The sequence below is a fragment of the Lygodium microphyllum genome, chromosome 8 (genome assembly GCF_053477565.2).
Source record: "Lygodium microphyllum isolate KBCC chromosome 8, Lygodium_microphyllum_v1.1.10, whole genome shotgun sequence".
In the NCBI taxonomy this organism is placed as follows: domain Eukaryota; kingdom Viridiplantae; phylum Streptophyta; class Polypodiopsida; order Schizaeales; family Lygodiaceae; genus Lygodium; species Lygodium microphyllum.
This window is the reverse complement of record NC_141142.1, coordinates 112034823-112055186: the sequence shown is the minus strand read 5'-3', so window position 1 is coordinate 112055186 and position 20364 is coordinate 112034823. Positions and strand designations below refer to the sequence as shown.

The window sequence follows — 20364 nt, the reverse complement described above, 5'->3', positions numbered from 1 at the left end:
GAGATGATGTCTATACAATTGAGACAAAAGGGTTCTATGGAAATAACCTGTGTAAAGATATAGTCCAAAGTTCTTTGAAGAAGGCAAATGGGACCACTGTTCAATTAGAAAAAGGTCTAGAATTGGCCACGCTGAGAGTTCGAGGTCTGATACATGTACACTCTGCCTTAACAGAATTAACTAGTTTGTCCAGCCACCAAACAAATCAGAAAATTCACAATACTGATTGATATGTAAATTGCTTCTTTGCTGGCGCCATAATATGCAAGACTTTCTTAATGTTATTAGATAGAGTTTGATGGGTGATGTAGGGAAAGAATTCATTAATGACAACAACACATGTTAAGGTTACTAAAGGGGCTGATTGTGGACTATAACACAAAAAGGAACTGCAATTCGATGAGGTCAATTAGTCAGTAGGTTGTAGCTAAGGCAAGCCACCCTCCTTCTACACCCTCTTTGCCCAACTAGCAAGTTCTCTAAAAGCTAATAGGCCTAGATTAAGGATGTGTAGCATCCAATGAACCAACCCCCTTTGGGAGAAACATTCAAAGATCAACCATGTATAAGTATCACCACCAGATTCATGATCTTACAAGAATTTGCGAGTACTAGCATGAGGTGATTATCGTTTACAGTCTAACATGTTCATAGCATACAAGAGCATCACCAGCTTAATAAATTTATTGCAAGAATAAACTACCAAATCACCCATGAAATTTGATGGAAAACAATAATACCTTATTTTGCATGTCATATACATATGCTTCAACAATATTCTTCTTATCTTTGGTCTCGTAATCCAATCCTACAATGCCATTTTGTATTCCTTCGCTATAACTTTCTGTAAATTAGCTTGAGAAATACCCCCAACAACAGCCTCATTTACAACAATCTCTTTCTTGTTACTGTTCTTCTTCACTACATCTTTCTGCATGTATTGCAAACACACCAAATTGTCACAACCATGAACAAGTGCAATAGATACTTAGCCAACACATACTTATCCAGTCACAACCATCTCTACATGTTAGAGACAAGTAAGCCTCCCACTCAACACTACAACCTAAAAGGGCAAATCAAAAGACTTCACTAATAGTTCGAAGTCACCTACATTAGGTACTTGAAGATAATATAATGGTCATATATGAATATAAGCCACCAAGAAATGAAGCTAATGAATTAAAACCAAAAAGGAATCAAAAGCCTGACTAAAACATCGGTTGGTTGGTCTTACACCGTGACTTTGTTTAAAGCACCACAAAAAAGATGAGCAATAGTTTCTAATTCAAGTCTTGTTAACAAAGCCATAAGCTCTTCATCTTAACTCAGCCACATAAACAAAAGGCATGTACAAAACCATGATATTCACCTTTGGGGTTTCCACTTCCATATTCATAGGCTTTGCTTCTCCAACTGCTCCACCGTTTTCTGTTGTAGGCCCTGTCCAATTATTATCATAAGTATCCATCTTCACTGCACTCCTAAAAGCCTATTAAGATTCCAAGTTAGGCATGTTTCTAAGTCCTTTAGTAGCACCATAACCAGCTCATTTTCGCTTTCAACTTTGGCTGCGAAATGTAGAGTTCCACTACATTTGACCAAATATTACAGTGATAGTTCCATTAAATCAGGGATTTCTGTTGTAAAAGCACCTGCATCCTGCAAACACCTCACTGAAAGGAAAATGATGTCACCAATTGCCTACTCTAGCTTATGAAATCAGCAACATCCCTCCATGTCTTTTCCCTTTTCAATTGTTCTAAATTATCTTCTCTGATTTATCTTCATACATTGCAAATCATAATAGTTTGCTTTGATGCGCTTAGTAATGAAGACTTTTGTAAACCACATGAGATTAATTTGGACTTGAAACTTAAAGTCATCTGTGTAATTATCATTCAGTTAGGACTTGAAAGTTAAAGCCATCAGGATAACTATCATGCAGATTGGCATAAAGCACATGAAGCCACAAGGATAATAGTCACGCAGATTGGCATAAAGCACATGAGACAGGAGATTGATTTGGACCTAAAACTGAAAGCCATCTGTTTAATTATCATGCAATAGCTAGATCATACCTGAAACTCGGCCTCATTTTTCTGAGTCGGTTGATAGACAAGGTTGCTTATGGACAAGTGACAGTGAAGGGACTTGCTCATGACGCTGTCAATACGCAATCATCATCTAATGTCTTCGATACTTTGCTACCAACCCTTTTATTGAACTGATTGGCTATTGTAGAGCTAGCCTTTAAGTTTTGTATTGCTGGCTCGCGGATGTCTGCAGTGACTCCGTCATTCCTTCAGCCACCCTAATTGGCGCGCGCATACTCGCACCTCTGTGTCTCTCTCTCTCTCTCACCCTGGCTCGCGGGATTTTGAGCATTTTAAAATATTACCGTAATTTTCCGTTCTTCAAAGTAATTGACCTTTGTCTTATGCTCTCCCAAAATGAGACTAGTTACACACCGCCATTGTTTGGCCAATCTGCGCCCTATTGGTGGGCATAGGAAAAGTTGACTTGGATGGCTGCCACTTGCTTAAACACTGGGTAGTGGACATTGTTCTTGGCTGATAAGTGTTTGTCCATCTTCCATCTGCAGGGCATGCTTGAGGCATGGACAATTCTAAAATAGTGAGATTCATGACACTTCATACCTACACCATATTAATACCTCCTTGCAAATCCTGAGCAGGTACACCTCAAGCATAGTATTACTTCAGTGCAGAGAACATTAACCTACTTACTCCTCTTGAAAGGACTTGTATGAGATGCATATGCATACATGGATATAAAACATGGCCTACTATTTAGAAGATATATTTGAACATGCAGACATACTTGCGCAATTTTGCATGCTGAAAATTGTGCATTGATTATTTTGCTCATGCATTGATGAGAAAGACATTTACATGTAGTACAATGCTTTTGCAGTGAAGATGGTTGTTCATAAAGCCAGTGCAAACAACAGCAACAATAAGCAGTCATGTGTCTTCATGAAATGCTGAAACACTGATAGAATTGGAAAGAATTGACAAATATGATTGTTTGTGAGATACGATCATCAATCCCCATATTTGAATGCATTCATGCTGCATGCAAAACTGTTGCTGTTAATCAAGTGCTGCCTTGCATCTCTCTTGGCTACATTTAGTATCATGCAATTTATAGTAGTCATAAATGCTTTGACCAGTTAGAAACATTCCAAGTAATGGTGAAGGACTCGAAAAAAGTCTAAGCCTTCGAGGTGTGCTTTTGCAGGGTATTCGGATGCCGAATGGTCAACCAACAAACCAAAGTTCACATATGACTGCTGAACAAACACCTGTGAGAAACATGACCAAAGTTTAGTACATTTGAAATGACAATTTCAATATCAAAACATGACAGTTGAAATGATGCTTATGTTTACCTGCCTGGCCTGCCCAAAGAACACCAGACTAGAATGCCAAAATATGCTTCCTTGAAGTCACTTTCCTACAATTTCCTTTGTGAATTGCTATGGTTATCCCCTTGGGAATGGATGCAGTTATCAAAAATATACCACAGTTTGCTTGATGGTAATTTACATGTACTAGAAGAACTTAATTTCCATACATGATGATGAAGAGGATGTCCATGTTGACGAAATGAAAACAGATGCCCACCTGGCACAACTTTTCCATACTTTCAAATGCGTGCAATGCACCACTCTCCATGCTTGTGTCATGTTGATTTTCAAGGTAGTGTAGAAAATGTTCATGGAAAGGCATACCAAGTTCCTACTTTCTGATTACTACATGAAGCCTCGATCTCTAGATTGGTGGAATTTCTAGGTATGTGCAACTCAAGGTGATGATGCGCGGTTTAGAGAAGTATAGGGCATAAACCGATTGGAGGAGGCTTGGCCATCTGATTTATTGCAATAGGAATTGGATGGATCCAAAGCTTGTGAAGGGAAACAACTGCTCTAGAATATCATGATGAGGAGAAGGTAGTGTGCATTTGCGACCAGTATGTGACTGGCCCATCGGCCTTGTAGAAGGCTGAAATACCTACACCATTGCGATGGCAGTGCTATGCAAAGTGGGGCTAGAAATGCTTCGCCATGGCCTCAATGAAGTCATGAGAGGAGGACCACCACAAAAAGGTGCTGTGGAGGATCCAAGACCCGGATAGTCGAATATAAAAAAAGGCTATGTTGCCATGCGACAATCATGGAGGGTGTGCTGCTAAAGTATGCAAGGCCATCCTGGATTTGCAAGGAGAGCTGTTTGTCTCCTCCTCCAATTGAGATGATGGCACAAATGAGTCATCCAGACTTTCAAAGTCCTCACCTTGCGATAGTCTTGTGAAGACATTCTAAATGCAAAAACTTCATTGTTGTCAAAGAAAGGAAAAGTAGTTACATGCAATGCAAATATGATCAATGATATTAAAAAACATAATTTCTTGCACCGCCTTGCAAAAAGAATGCCCAACTTTGCAAAATCGATGTATAATACATGTGAATTCCATGATAGGGCTTTAAATGTCGTACAATAGTATTGGTACTAGGAATACAATATTTATTTAATCTTGCATTGAAAAAACACAAAATCACAAGAAGATGAATGTTACAAAATATCATTGGAGCTGAATGTCGAGTCAGTATGTCAAGTGCAAGCATGGCCTTTAGAATCATGACAATCTGAAGGCAATTCCAATAAATATACCATTTGCAAGACAAGTGGATGCAAACTTCTGTAGCACACAACGATGAATTATGCAAATATAATGACAACCCAGTAAACTGTGCATTTGAATAGGGAGATAGATGAAGGACAAATTTCAGCCTACCAACATAGGCCTTGGCTAATTACACAATTCATGTTTCCGCATGCAATAAAGAAATAGAATATATTACTTATATGCATGCTTCAAGTGTCAATAAAGTATAGTTTCTCCCTTTTGAATTCATGCAACATATAATGTAGCACATGTCCAATGATCTCACAAAACAATTAAATTTTAGCATTTTTAGATTATTTTTAAAAACAATTACGAAGTGCCATGAACAGAATGCAATGTCTTTGGAAGCATCCAATAAATACACAATTTTAAAATTGTCATACGTCATCCATTCAAATGCACAAGTGATATTTCAACAATAATATTATGGACATACATTTATGATTGATTGATCCTTCTCAATATTGCCCTTTTTGACAAATTATCATCATGCATGAATCTTTGATGAATTCATACATCAAAAGACAAAAACAGTATGCAAGATTCTCTATTCAAGATTGAAGAACAAACACATAGCTGTACCTGCTAATCCTCAAGAGGATTTGTCTCGATGATGTCAGCCTAATTGTCTCATCGTCTACCACTATTGGCCTGGATATCCCAATGATATTCTCTACAACATGCCATGATGTCAGAGTAATATCATAGAATTGAACAACACACAGCAAACCACATTGAATTAGAGCAATGCAAGATGATCATCAATCCCTAGAAGTTGTCTGCAACATGCTAGGCTCTCTCTCCCTCCCTCCCCCCCTCTCTCTCTCTCTCTCTCTCTCTCCCCCCCACCCCACCTCTTATGTTGTTGATTGTTGAGCTATTTTTGGGGGAAGGAACTTGCTACATAACTGCATGGACAATCCGGCATAGTTAGAAGTGTCTACATGTCCAGTAACTGCAGATCCATTTTCACTGCATGCAAAAGCTTTGACAAAGATGTTGATGTAGAAGATTTGGCCAGCAACGCATACTTTCTCACTTTCCAAAGGAGTCGACATTCATGTATTAGAGCGCAAATATGTATGCATGGACATTACTAATTCGTTCTAGGCCTGCAGGGGCCGCATCTTCCATATTGTTTCAAGCCTGCAGGGAGAGAGAGAGAGAGAGTAGAGTAGAGTAGAGTAGCTTATTATTGTCCATGGAAGGCCAAATTATAACCCATGGGACCTTTCCAGATATACAATGATTCTCCTTCCCCATGGTAGGAAAGGGTAGCTATGGTGAAAGAACAATCTATGCAACATGGTTCTCCCGAAAGCGTAACATGCGGGTGATGAGAGCCTCCTAACTTTGATATAGGAGTAGTGGTCAGAAACTGGTGAAGTGGCCCCTATAAAGGGAGAGAGAGAGAGATTGCATGCAGTAAAAAACTACAGAAATTCATGATGGACTACGTTCTATAAACAATTGCCTCCCCCCTCTCTCTCTGGGACATTTGTTCCCCTTTTGTAGCCATTATCTGGAGTACCGGAGCTACATACGCACATACACATATACGACACTTATCACACTCACAGCACCGTATTTTCAGTTTCCAGTTTTTAGCTTTTCATTCAGCACTTTTATTTTGGATAGCTGGACCTCATCAGTTGTATCACAGTTTGTCTCATAGGCCAGTTTTGGTCTTTAGAAGACGTTAATATAACTTTCTTTCTTTCTTTCTTTCTCTCTCTCTGGGAAAAGCATGCAAAAATTCATGAATAAATTCATGGACATCAGAAAATTGGTATTGAACCTGCATGCAAAAGCACTCACCAATGAGAGTTTGTTGGCATGGGGGAGAGGAGGTGGACAACAACCATTCAGCAGATCACACTTCCAAATAAGAGCGATCGTCCTGCCAGTATTCCACCTCTAGACTCCTGAAATAGCTGCTCGAATATTGCGCAGGTGAGGTGGGGTCAACAAGCCAGAGATGTGGGAATGATTCTCCCCATTTTTTGCCTTTGATGATTTGGAACCACTATTTTATTAGTGGGTTTTCAATAAGGTCACCCCTTTAGGGGGGTTTCAATTTGAAACCCTTCGGTTTTGGGTGGGTGAAAACCCAAAACCCCTCCATGTGGCCTTGGGGAGTTTCGATTTTTCACTGAAAACCCCCATAAAAAGCCCTTATGGGAACAACTCTGGAGGTTCACAAAGAGAGAGAGAGAGAGAGAGAGAGAGAGAGAGAGAGAGAGAGAGAGAGAGAGAGAGAGAGAGAGAGGTGATGACTAGGATATATGTTAATGTTTTCCACAAGCATCTCTCAGTGCTAGCTAAAGTTCAGCCCAAGAGTGTTGTTGATCGGTCCTATACATCTATTTTTTTCCTAAATAAATGTGATAGTCTCTAGGACCAATCAACAACACTCTTGGGCTTTCAACTTTGGCTAGCACTGAGAGATGCTTGCGGAAAACATTAGCATATCCTAGTCATCAGTAAAGGTACTAATCGAAGTTTTCCACAAGCATCTCTCAGTGCTAGCTGAAGTTGAAAGTCCAAGGGTGTTGTTGACTAGTCCTAGACATAGATGCATATCCTAGTCATCAGTAAATGTGCTAGCTGAAGTTGAAAGCCCAAGATTGTTGTTGATTGGTCATGACTCCTAGAGCGTTGCTAAAATCTTGGATGTGGAAATGTAGAGAGTCCTTGGCACCTTGCTGAAATTATATTGCTCTTGGATAAACCGTTCATTGAAGGGGAGGTATTATTTGTGCTCAAGTCTATGAAGATGGGAAGTCCCTTAGCATTTATGGGTTTTAGGTAGATCTCTATCTTGCTTTGCAACTTTCAAGATGCATGCTTCAAAGATCTGACTAGCTCAAGTTATTGGACCATGAGTACCTCAAACCTTTTGGTTGTATATGTAAGTATAAATACAAGAGTAGATGTAATGCTAAGTAATGTGTGTGTGCGAAGGGGTGTGTGTGAGTCATGTGTATGAGTATGTAAAGAAGGAGCAAGGATAAGTAGTATGTGACATGCGTCTATGTATGTCCTATGTGTATGAGTCCATATGTACATGTGGTGAACGTTTTTATATATATCCTATAACTTATAAATACTATGGCGAATTTAATATATTTCTTTCAATATTTATTTTGCATGAATGGTGAAAGAGCCTTCAAAATCTCGATATACCTTAGAAATGTTGGCGAATAAAAAAATTTTGTAGTTATAACTCAACCTACTCGAGTTTCAAAAAATAAACTAAAAAAAAATAAAAATATAGCCATTTGGCGACATATAGCCACTAAAATCATCTATGGTCATCACTAAGTGGTTAGTGGCAACCCTTTGCCACAGGGCAACCTCAATCACTTAGTGATGACCCTTGTTGAGTGTCCTTGTTATCGTGGGTCACCATCAAGTGGTTTGTGGCAACCCTTTGCCCTGAGGAAACCTTTATCACTTGATTGTGACTCTTGTTGAGTACCCTTGTCTTGCATTTTATGAATGTAATAGAGTAGTTTTTGTGGCCTTGTAATGACTTTTTAGGGTCTATTACTAAATTGATTTCTTATTACACATTCTCTATTTAGTAAATTTATATCAATAAATGAATGACTCACTTTTTTTTAAGTGTTGATGATGATCTAGCATGGCCATGAGACCATTTAGAGACTAGTATTCCTAGTGCATCACTTAATGGGGTGATCAAAGCACTATGACAGGGATATCTGGTATATGCAGTACAAGTTATGAAGGGAGAAGGAAGTGTCTGCCAAGTGTAAGAGTGTACACAAGAACCAAGGAGTTACACATAAATGAAGATGTATTGAGTTCTAAGGAGAGAAAGTGCATTAACATTGTGTATATGTATTTATGTGTGCATCCAGGGATGCTTGGGAACATTTACTTGTGTGTAATGAGCATTGCATTCATTTGCGGTCATCCTCTCCCTTACAAGTCAAGGTTTAAGGTCTTTTCTCTCTTAATAAATTAAGGAGAGAAGTAATTCTTTCACTAAGAAAAACGAGAGAGGTAATTCTCTCACTAAGAAGGACAAGAGACGTGATCCTGTAGAAGTGAGGAGAGAAGTGATTTTCTCTTTCTAAGGTCTAAGATGACACAAGCTTTTGTGTGGAAGTCAATCTTAAGGTTGAGGCCTAAGGAAATCTAATGAAATCTCCTTATCTATGGCTTCAAGGTTCATGGCACACCAGGGTCCCTCTCTCAGAAGTCATAGAAGATATCAAGCTCTTTGCATAGTTCTTAGCAAGCTATGTAGGATAGAGACTCAAATGTAGCTTGCAATACCATGCTTGTCCTTTCAAAGATTGGTGTGGAAAGTATGTGATTGTTAGGCTATAGACATGTGATGGACCATCCAAGAAATTACAATTTGGGATATTTCTAAATATTTTCTCATCAAATTTTTTGAAGACATATATTTTCTTGTAGCCATGCCCATAGAGTAACGGTTATTTCCTATCGTGAGTAGTAAGTGCTTGATCAAGAGCATTACTTGTTTATATGCATTGGCTTCTTCTATCTTAGTCTTGGTACTAGTGCTTTGGAATTATTATATTGTTCGATGATTGAATAGTAAACATTGGAATCTTATATTATACGATAATATATTATAATACATATTATAATATATGTTATTTTATAAATACTACTAGCAAAGGCTACAATAAAAGAGTCCAATATTAAGTATCTATGTCTTTCCTTTGAGGTTAATTTGCACTTTTTGAAGGTATACTTGAGAAAAAACTTGGGGCCTGTGTCTCTAGGCTGCAAGCAAGCTTAGTAGTGACAATCCATAAAAATATATAGAGAATAGTAAAAAATCTGAACAATTTTGTATTTACCTAACATTGTTACCATATTTTTGAACTAAGTTAATGCAGGTGCAGTTACAATTGTGGCCTTAGAAGAATGTTGTCTTTGTAGTCCAATGAAAATAAATGTTGGTGCAAAGGAATGTTTGTAAGAGAGGAGAGTGGAGTTAGAGTAAACATGTGATAGACTTCCTTAGGTTATCAGTGGCCCCAACAATTATTGCTAATACCATATTTTGTCTCATAAGAAATTTCATGTATGTAGCCATATGTAGAATAGAACAACAATTTGAATATTGGGAAAATTGGCTAGATCCCTTAGACATGCTCAAAAATCTTCATTGGTAAGTTGGATACATTAGCTTCTAATTAAGAAAAACACGAACTATATATAATTTTTCTCCATAGAAGTAATGGTTACAAATGCTCTCACCAATTTGGATGCTCTTAGAAATCAAGTGCTTAATTTATGAGATGAGTAGCATCGGTGCAATGAACCATGCTGAGGAGAGAGTTGAGAGGAGAAAGAAAGAAGAGCAGAGGACAGAGGAAAGAGTGATGAGAAGAGAGAAATACTAGAAAATTACGAAAGAAGAGAGAGAAGCCATGGAAGCTGTGAACAAGGAGGTGAGGTGAGAGATAGTAATTATTATTATTAAAAGATAGCAAAATTTACATGTCTCATTCATTTTATACCTATGTCAGTGTGATAAGGTATTACTAATAATTCAACACTAAAATATATATTCTTCCTAGCTTCTTACAATCCATCCTAACCCAAAAAAATTTTCCCACAAAAACAAACTTACAATGGCTAGGAAGGATAGATGAAATAGAGTACCACTTTGATTTCAGCTATAAAAAGCATGTGAAGTAAATGAAATATTAAGATATAATGATTGAAATGAAAACATGAATCTAAGCGTCAGCTGCATACATGATCCAGATGTCTTTAAAAGAGATTAGAGCCTTTAAATATTCAAGAAACAAGCGCAAGAATGAATAGACAACTTGTTGTTAAGAACAAAACCTGTTGAACAAAATGTGCCGCCATAACTTTTAATATAAGTATCCAAATGAAGCGTGCCATATATCAAAACATAGCTGTTGAAGAGTAATTTGACCTTATGTAGGTGGCATATTTCTAAAAATTTGGTAGAATAAAAATGATTCTAAAACAAATTACTATCTGAACATTGTCTGCTCTCCATAACTAAATAGCCGCTTGTAAAGCTGTGAACTATGTCTTGGTAGGAATGAAATGGGCTTCCTTAGCAAATGTATCCACTACCACATAGATACTATTCCATAACCTTTTGGTAGTGGGTAAGACATAAATAAAGTCCAATGGTAATATGTGTCTACTTGCCCTGAGGAATATGTAGTGGCTATAATAAACCATTTGGCTTATGGATGCTATTCTTATTCTATTGACAAGGTATACACTTCATAACAAAAACCTCAATATCTCTCCATAGTCCTTTCCGATAGAAGCTTTTACTGATATTATCATAGGTTTTAAAGAATCCAAAATGTCCATGTAAAGGTGAAGAATGCAACTCCTCTATAATTTTATGCTTGAAAGAAGAAGTACATGAAATAACAATCTTTCCATTAAGCTGTATTAGGCCATTTTTAAGATAATAATTTGAGTTTTTATCCATGAGGCCTTGCTATAATTTTTTTAAAATATGGATGAGCTCATCATATAAAAGATAAGCTTCCTGTAATTCTTCAATCCAATCACTATGTAGCTCAGTCATAGCTAAAACTTTACATATCCACATTTTGGAAATAGAATCAACTACCACATTGTCTTTGCCCCTCATGTGAATGATGTAAAAATCATAATTTTGCAGAGTAGCTACCCACATATGCTGCTTAAGAGTGAGATTTGATTGATTGAGAAAATACTTTAGGACTTCTGATTACTTTGAACTCTAAACCGGTTGCCATAGTGACTTGTAATGGTGCCACTTCTTTATCGCAAGTAAAATAGTCAATATCTCTTAATCATAGACATTCATAGCCATCTCCTAATCCATAAGCTCACGACTTTCAAAGGAAACAACTCCATGCTCTTGTAGCAAAACAAACCCTATGCCATGGCCACTACATCACACCATGTGATAAACTCCTTTGAGAAATCTAGGCATATTAGAATAGGAGCAAAAGTAGGGTGTTCCTTTGACTCGTTAAAGCTACTATCTGCAAGTTCATCGCAAAAGAAATCTTCCTTCTTGAACTTGTCAGTCAAGAGAGCTACTATAGTCACATAATGCTTAATGAATTTGCAAGAGAACGATGATAGACTAAGAAATCCTCTAAGTGAAGCACTAGTGGTAGGCCAATCTCTAACCATTACATCTTCTTAGGATCAATATGTATCCCTTCCTCACTAACAATATGGCCCTACTACTCCACCTTAGTTTGTATAAAAGAACAATTTTTCTCCTTAGCAAAGAGTTTGTGATTCCTCAATACATAAAAAACATTCCTCATATGTGATAGGTGATCTTGTAATGTCTTGATGTACATCAGTATGTCATTGAAGAAAACAATGACAAATTGAAAGAGGAAAGGCTTTAAAATCTTATTCATCATACTCTAGAAGGTAGTTGGCATCACCAAGAAATGGTATAACCCATGGTGAGTCCTAAAAGTGGTTTTAACTTCATCACCCTCTCGCATATGGATATGATGATATCCTGATCTCAAGTGAATTTTGGTAAAGAAACTAGCTCCCTTGAGCTCATCAAGCAAATCATCTACTCTAGGGATTGGATACATGTTCTTCATTGTGATCTTGTTTAGATCCTTATAATCACTACACATATTGAAGAATCCATATTTCTTCTTCACTAACAAGACTGATTAAGCATATGTTGAAGAACTAGTTGATAGTCTATAGGGTGGCTTATTGATTGACTTTGAATTTGGCTTCAAATATATAGAGTGATCCATTAACCTCTTAGGAGAGGTAATGAAGTAGGAACTTCAAAAAAATCCATGTACTCCTCAAGAAGAGCTTTTAATGTTGGATGATCAACTGAATTCTTGGATTGATCTTCAACCTCTTTATTTAGGTGTAAAATAAAAATCTAAGAGTGCCTCTTGTACTCCTTCTTGAGTTGTTTAATGGTGATAAGTTGAAAATCAAATTTACTAGAAATTATTTGTAAATGGATAGGCTACCCATTAATGGCAAACTCCATATACAACTATGAGAAATCCATAATAATCTTCCCTTAACTAAATTTAAGGATGTATTTCACTATAGGTTCTATTATCACCAGATTATGCTCAAATTAGATGTTGTTCCACTTTGCATGTAGAGATATCGCATGATTCTAGACATGGCCAAATTGGTTTATCACATGAATCTAGACATGGCCAAATTGGCTAAGGAAAAGCTAGATCGACTACGTTGAGTCAGATTTATTGCTCTAGTAGATCAGGTAGAATGGATTTTTCCAATTTTCATTGTCCTAAAGAAAAACAAAAATTACAGATCCATGTGCTGAAGGACATTATGTATGTACTCCTTCTATGACTAGTAGAGGAGCCCCTTAGAGAGATCACACATAATATGCATCCCAAGAATATGTGAGGCTTGTCCCATGTACTTATCTCAATGTTCTTCTTGAGTTGACCTTTCAAGGCATCCAACTCATCATGAGCACTCCCAACAATCAACATATCATCCACATAAGGATCAAAATCATAAGGCTACCATCATGAGCCTTCCTCTATATAAACATGGATCCATATCATTGCAGGAATATCCCTATGAATGCATAAAGGCATCAAACTTGTGATACCATTTCCTAGGTACTTGCTTAAGGCCATAAAGACTCTTTCGCTATTTGCACACTAGGTGTTCCTTTCCAAGGTTTGTAAATCCCTTGGGTTGCTCCATGTAAACCTCATTATGCAAGTCCCCATGAATAAAACCAAGTAGTGGCTAAGTGCTTATTCAAGGATACCTTCACCCACTATGGTTAGTTGGTGGAATTGGTAAGTGATTGCAATAGTCACTTTATCAATAAAGTCATTAAGCATATGACTACTTTCTTCATGTCATTCATAACAAATCCTCTCCATTGCAAGAAAATGTCATGGACTAATCAACCAACAAGACCCTATGCAAAATCCTTACCAAGCTAGTGGGGCAACACATAAAAGATTGTGATACCAAGTTTCTAGTAGCATTATGGGCTTACTGAACATCCTTCAAGGTGGAAACATGCCTTATCCCTTACAAGCTTGCTTTTGGCATCGAGAAGATCACGCCTCTAGAGTTCATTGTCTCTAGTCTCTGGATTGTTGTGGAAGATTTCCCCCTTCCATAGGAGTCCCTCCCATTTTAGATTGAGAGACTAGCACACTTGGGTGAATACTAGATTTGGAACTCCTACATATTGTCAAAAGTCTAATTTTTGTAGAAGCACCATGTGGATCACCTCTCAAGAAGTGGCTCTTTGAGAAACGACAAGCAATTTTGGTGTTCAAGTGTTGGATGGGCAAGCTTTCAGCAAACTGAAGATGTGATGCAGCAACCCATTTTGGAATTTTCATGCAAACAATCCCATCTATTTCTTTTTACATTATTGATTTGCAAGGAAATATCCTTTCACATCCAATTAATGGTTTCCAATTGTGGCCCTACTATGCGGTTCGATTGGTGTGCCCTTGTCCAATCTCTCTAAAGTACCCTCAAGAACTAGAAGTGGCTTGGGCTCCACACTAAATTTTGATTATTCCCATTCCAAGGCATAATTGTCGATGTGGCGCACATGCACGTGCCACACATTCAAACACGTGAACCTCTATCTATCAAGGCCCCTTAAAAGCAACTTGCTTATTACCTTTCTCCTTATTGTGTCTTCTATTCTTATCATTGCTATTTCATGCTCTTGATACAATTTATCTTTCTTTCCTTCTCTTTTATTGTTAGCTTCTCACCACCACCATTGACCTCCAAATCCTCACCCATTCCTTGTCCTCTAGTTTTGCCTCTTCCTTCGTATCCACTACTCTTGGCTCCACCTGGCACAACCCGCACAACTAGTAACACCCCAAAATATGCACACACTCTGGAAGGCACAAGAGCCATTGAAAAATAACTCATCTTGGCTCAAGTCCATCATGCATACCATGTGTTAGGTGTAGATTGGTGGCTAAGTGCCAATTAAAGATGACGAGTAGAGAGGAAGAGATGAGGGTTTGACTATTCACACCCATATATAACATGCACGTGCATGCACATGCACACGTGCATATGCACACACACGCACACGCACACACACACGCACACGCACACGCACACACACACGCACAGGCACACACACACACACATGCACATGCATACACACACGCACACACACATGCACACACACATGCACACGCACACGCACACGCACATGCACACGCACATGCACATACACACACAATCAACTCCATTATTGTGCTACGATAGTATCCATGGTTATCTAGCTTATGCTTTGTATTTCTAAGTGGTTAATCCTTTGAATACATACCTTAGTTTGAGTCTTGCCATTTCTTATCACTATCTCCCAAAGAGGCCATGAAGCCTTGTATGGATTGTGTAAACTAAAGTATTGAAGTATATGAGCATTCGACTTACTATCATTTTGTCTAGTTGTCCATTTTGATATATTTCAATTGATATTCTATGAGTGATACATCTACAATGGTAGCATATCTCTGTGTTGAGTTTGAGTATGCTAGGACTCTGGAGTCCCCCAAATTAGTTGGTGCAGTTCGTCACATCGATCATACGTGGTCACCATAACCCGGACTTGGACTTGATTTGTAACGTATCTACTCGTCCACCTGTGGGACACGTTTTAGCAGCCCATCGGGAAGAGAGTCTAGAAAGCGCCACCTGGCACTCGCAAGGAATGTCACAAGGTTTGCGATCTAGGTCTTCCCGAGTCTGCCGAGCAGAAGTATCCGGCCGTTCCCACTTAGGATCAACCTAAAGTCGGGGTTTCTTTCCTATCAGCAAGGTCTCTAGGAAGTAGCTAGTATTGAGCTCCAAATGACCCATTTTGCATAGGAACAACAGAGTTGAAGTGGATTTATGCTGCATTTGGTTCATGGAGAATGGGAAACAAGAGGGATGCGAAGCTCAACCTCTCTACCCATAAGGCATAGTTCCATTCCGCTCCCCTAAAATAGCATACATCAGGATTCTAACTCTACCGACTCTAGGTCTTCACAGTTTTGTTAACATGTCTTTTGAGAAAAGTTCCCAGCTAACCGGGACCACCCTTCCGTAGGACGGATCCAAGTCATGTCCACCACACTTTCCTCGGGTTGCTTAGTTATCTAATTACCTATCACATTATGTTTGACATGCAAAAAGCAGCTTCCTTAATTAGTCAATTTAAATACAGGTTCCTTCACGTAACTTAGGCACTGACACAAAAACAATGTCAAGCAAGTTCCTTTCTCAAATATCTAATCTTTATTTATCATAGTTCTGGAATATATCAAGTATCATGCCCAAAGGCTAACCTAGCAATCAATAGGATTGCTGCTCCAAGTTTCGCCCGTAGACTAGTAGATGGGCCTCAAGATCCCATCTCGAGTCACGTCGGCCTCTTGTGCGGGATCCGGAGGCAAGGAATTTACAGCCAGAGCCTCCCCTGGAACCCAAGTGTCCTCCCGATCCAAGCAGCACCCACGGAGAGATCTCTTGTGGCGGGTTCGGTCCATATACTCGGTGCGGCTAACAACCCCCTTGGATAGGGCCAGGCAGACAATCGGAGGTAACTGAACTTGCCTCTCCCTCCAGGCTTCTAACCTGAAGCATTAAGTGTTTTGCCTTGAATTAGTTCCTTGAGCAAAGAAGTTCAAACAATGTACGTAAGTGTACAATCACGATCATTTCTATGGTCGTTCGTACGACCAATTGCTAAGGTGTGATTCCTTCTTCCCGAATGCTCCTAGCATTCAGTCCTGGGTCGTTCACAACTTAGCGAGATTCCAAGGGCTTGGCAAGCCAGGTTGCTTGTTTCCCCTTTTTCTTTGGGTTAGGGTTTGTACTCTACCAACCCTAATTATCCTTACCTTAGGTCTTCTTGTAAGATAGATCATGGACAACCCCGTCGTCCTTGGTTGGTCAACTTGCTGGTTGTCTCCTAGATCCCTTGAAGTACCTATGTACCTTTAACTTTGATCTTAATTGATCAAGATTGTCCATCCCCTTGACCATGGTTGGTCAAGATGGTTTTGTTTAGAAGAGTTCCTACTCCATCTTAAGTATAATATTTTTAAGCCCTCTTAATAATGCTCACATGCACTAAGCTTTTACCTATCCCTCTTGAAGCCACCAAGGACTTTGACATGGGTCTCATGGATCTTAGTCCCATTTGGTAAATTACAAACAACGTTGAATTTTCCCAACAATTTTAATGCATGTAACATAATGCCATGCCTTCATTTTAATGCTTATAATTTTGATATAATCCATATGATATTTTATGCCACACATACGAAGGTATTTTCTATGCATGCAATCTTAACATTATCCTCTATGTAATTATTTACACGATCTTTAACCTTCTTGCATGATTTGATCTTTATACTTTATGTGATTATTGTATGAGTCTAGCTGCACTTTAATCTTTTTTGCAGTTATTACATGTACCTTAGAATCCATCTTGCAATATGGAGATGCACTTTGTTTCTTTCAATATCCTCTGAAATGTATTTTGCAAAAACTTATGCAAGGAGCAATGCACTTTATGCAGGAATTCTTGCAAGACGTTTTTGGCAATTTAGATGCAATTATCTCATCGATTTTACCTATTATGATGTCATCTTACAACGAAAATTATCTTGTTTGTTACATACATCACAACTAAGCTCATACCTAGGAAATTATCAAACATGCAATTAATGTGATGCATGTGAATATGATTTTTCACCGTGATAATTATAATCTATGATTTAATAATAGAGCAACCTGGTTTGGAGTGATGTCTTGATTCCAATGGTATTCACACGTGATAAACCGTTCACGGTTGCGAACCTCAATCCACACTTGCAAGGTTTCCAGCCATCCTTGTGGAACTACGCTTTGGGGCCATACTTGAAGACACGTGTATGAGAGATAGAACTCTCGCACTCTTCTATGAAAAATTCTCGCCGCCTCCTCTTCTTGAGTGGAGAAAAGATAATGAAGGGGAGGAGTGTATTTTCGAAAATAATAGAGGGGTGTGTGACCTCTCTTTAAGGAGGGGGAAGAAGAATCTTCCAGAAACTTCCCTTTCTCTCTCTCTTCCCCCCCTCTCTCTCTCTCTCTCTCTCTCTCTCTGCGATGATGATGGGGGGGCACTGAATCACGGGCCAGGGGGGCTGCGCTGTCTGTAGACGAGGGAGGGGAGACTGCTGAAAAACGACGAGGGAGGGGTTGCCTGCTGCTGACGAAGACCACCAGGGGGGCGGCTCTTGCCTTTTATAGAGGGGGGAGGAGGTGGCTTATGGGGGGAAAGACGGCTGTTAACAACCGCCACCCCTTCCACCTTGGGCTACATGCCCCCCTCTCTTTCTTTACTCACACACACTCTCTCTCCCCACCATGCAGTCGGCAGGGGGAGAGAGAGGGAGAGTAATTTTCTTTTTTTTTTTAAAGGGGGGTTTTCATGGGGGAGGCACGGGGGTCATGAGGGGGGGAGATATTACATCCTCTCCCCCTTAGAGGAATCGAGATGTCCTTATCTCAAGAAGATCTGGGAGTATTGTTGGTTGAGAGTATTTTCGTCCATCCAGGTGGCATTCTCTTCTGGATAATCTTTCCACTGGATGAGGTATTCCCTCAAGGTCCTTGATCTCAAATGCCTCTCCCTAACATCTAGGATTCTATCATGCCGTAGCTTAAGGACTCTTTGGCTAGGCATTATGATTTGCTGATCGTCAAGCACATGATTCAGATTAGGTAGATACCTTTTCAATAGGCTAACATGGAATACATTATGAATCTTTAAAGTTGCGAGTAGCTGTAGTCTGTAAGCATTAGGCCCTAGGCACTTGGTAATCTTATAAGGTCCACAATACCTCGGACTTAGCTTCTTGTACTCTCCCAAGGATAGTGAACTCTTTTTAGGGCGTACACGGATGAAGACCATATCACCTTCGACAAAGGATCTGTCTTGCCGTTTCAAGTTAGCGTAAGCCTTCTGTCTGTAGCTTGAATGTCTTGTCTTATTGATTTGATTTGATCATCCATGTCTTCCAGAATATGTCTAGAAGCTTCTACCCTCAAAGTTGGATCCGAGAAGTTCAAAGGGGTACGACAATCATGCCCATCCAATGCTTGGAAAGGGGTCATCTGAATACTCTGTTGGTAAGAAGCATTGTAGGCAAACTCAACCAGTTGTAAGTATTGAATCCACCTTTTGGGTTCGCGACAGCAGTATGCCCTAAGCATATCTTCAATGACTTGATTGACTCGTTCTGTTTGACCATCAGTTTGGGGATGGTAAGTTGTACTGAAACAGAATTGAGTTCCAATAGCCTCAAAGATAGCCCTCTAGAAGTGTGATGTGAAAAGAGAGTCACGATCACTAATGATTCTTCTGGGTAACCCATGAAGTTTGAATATTTCCTTGATGAATAATCTTGTGATGTCTGAAGCTTTATAGTTCGTCTTGATAAGGATGAGATGTGCGACCTTGGTGAGCATATCCACTACAACCAAAATAGAGTTATATCCTCCCTGAACTTGGGATAAGCCAACAACAAAGTCCATACTAATGAACTCCCATTTCATTTGTGGAATGTCAAGTGGTTGCAATTTCCCATACATTTTAACATGTTCTGTCTTAATGCGTTGACAAGACAAACATTCTATGACATATTTGAGTACGTCTCCCTTGAGCCTTTCCCAATAATAGCTCTTTCTGACCGTATTAAGGGTCTTGGCATAACCAAGATGTCTTGAGAAAGGGGAGTCATGGGCTTCCCAAAGTATCTTCTGCTTGAGAGTTTGGCTTGCAGGGATACATAATCTTGTCCTAAAGTAGACAAGCCCACTACTGATGGAGAATTCTTGATACTTCGCCTTTAGCTTTGGGTCTTGATCCTTGATGGGGATCTCCCTTAGCATTTTTTTATAGACTGGGTCACGATATGCCCCTTCTTTTGCTAGCTCAAGAATTGGGTTGTTTGGCATTGATACCTTTGTGGCTAAAGACCTTGCTGTTGATGGATCTTGCAAAATGAGAGAATTTAGAAATGCCTTGCGACTGAGTGCATCGGAAACCACATTCTCTTTTACATGACTATATTTGATTTCAAAATCATATTCTTCCAGCACTTCGATCCATCGACCTTGCCTCATATTGAGTTCATTCTGAGTGAAAATCCATTTAAGGTTATGGTCTGTTACTAAGGAAAATTTGTTACCTAGCAAGTAATGTCTCCAAAGTTTGAGAGCATGGATGACAGCCAATAGCTCCAGGTTGTGGGTAGCATAATTCCTTTCATAGCTCTTCAATTTTCTTGAAGAATATGCTATGGGATGACGTTTTTGTATAAGTACACATCCTAAAGCAAGTGCGCTGGCATTAATTACCACTTCAGACTCCTTACTAAGATCAGGAAGTTTCAGGATGGGTGCTGATACTAAGCTTTGCTTTAGTTTGTCAAAGCTGGTCTGTTCAGCAGGTGACCATACAATTGCTACTTGCTTCTTTAGTAGATCAGTCAGAGGGACTGCAATCAAAGCATAATCTTTGATGAAAATCCTGTACCACCCTGTCAACCCAAGAAAACTATGTATTTCTTT

General features: G+C 39.0%; 1 protein-coding gene across 1 annotated transcript in view; it reads right to left on the bottom strand.

Annotated features, from left to right (window-relative positions):
• Nucleotides 1–3196: 3196 nt before the first annotated feature.
• LOC148032748 (uncharacterized) overlaps nt 3197–20364 on the bottom strand; it is a 129979-nt gene continuing 112811 nt past the window's right edge. The window contains exons 3-4 of the mRNA XM_087683961.1: nt 3416–3424; nt 3197–3328 (exon numbers count right to left, since the gene is read on the bottom strand). Of these exons, the coding sequence (XP_087540087.1) occupies nt 3197–3328; nt 3416–3424 (141 nt within the window). The remainder of the gene's footprint in view (nt 3329–3415; nt 3425–20364) is intronic.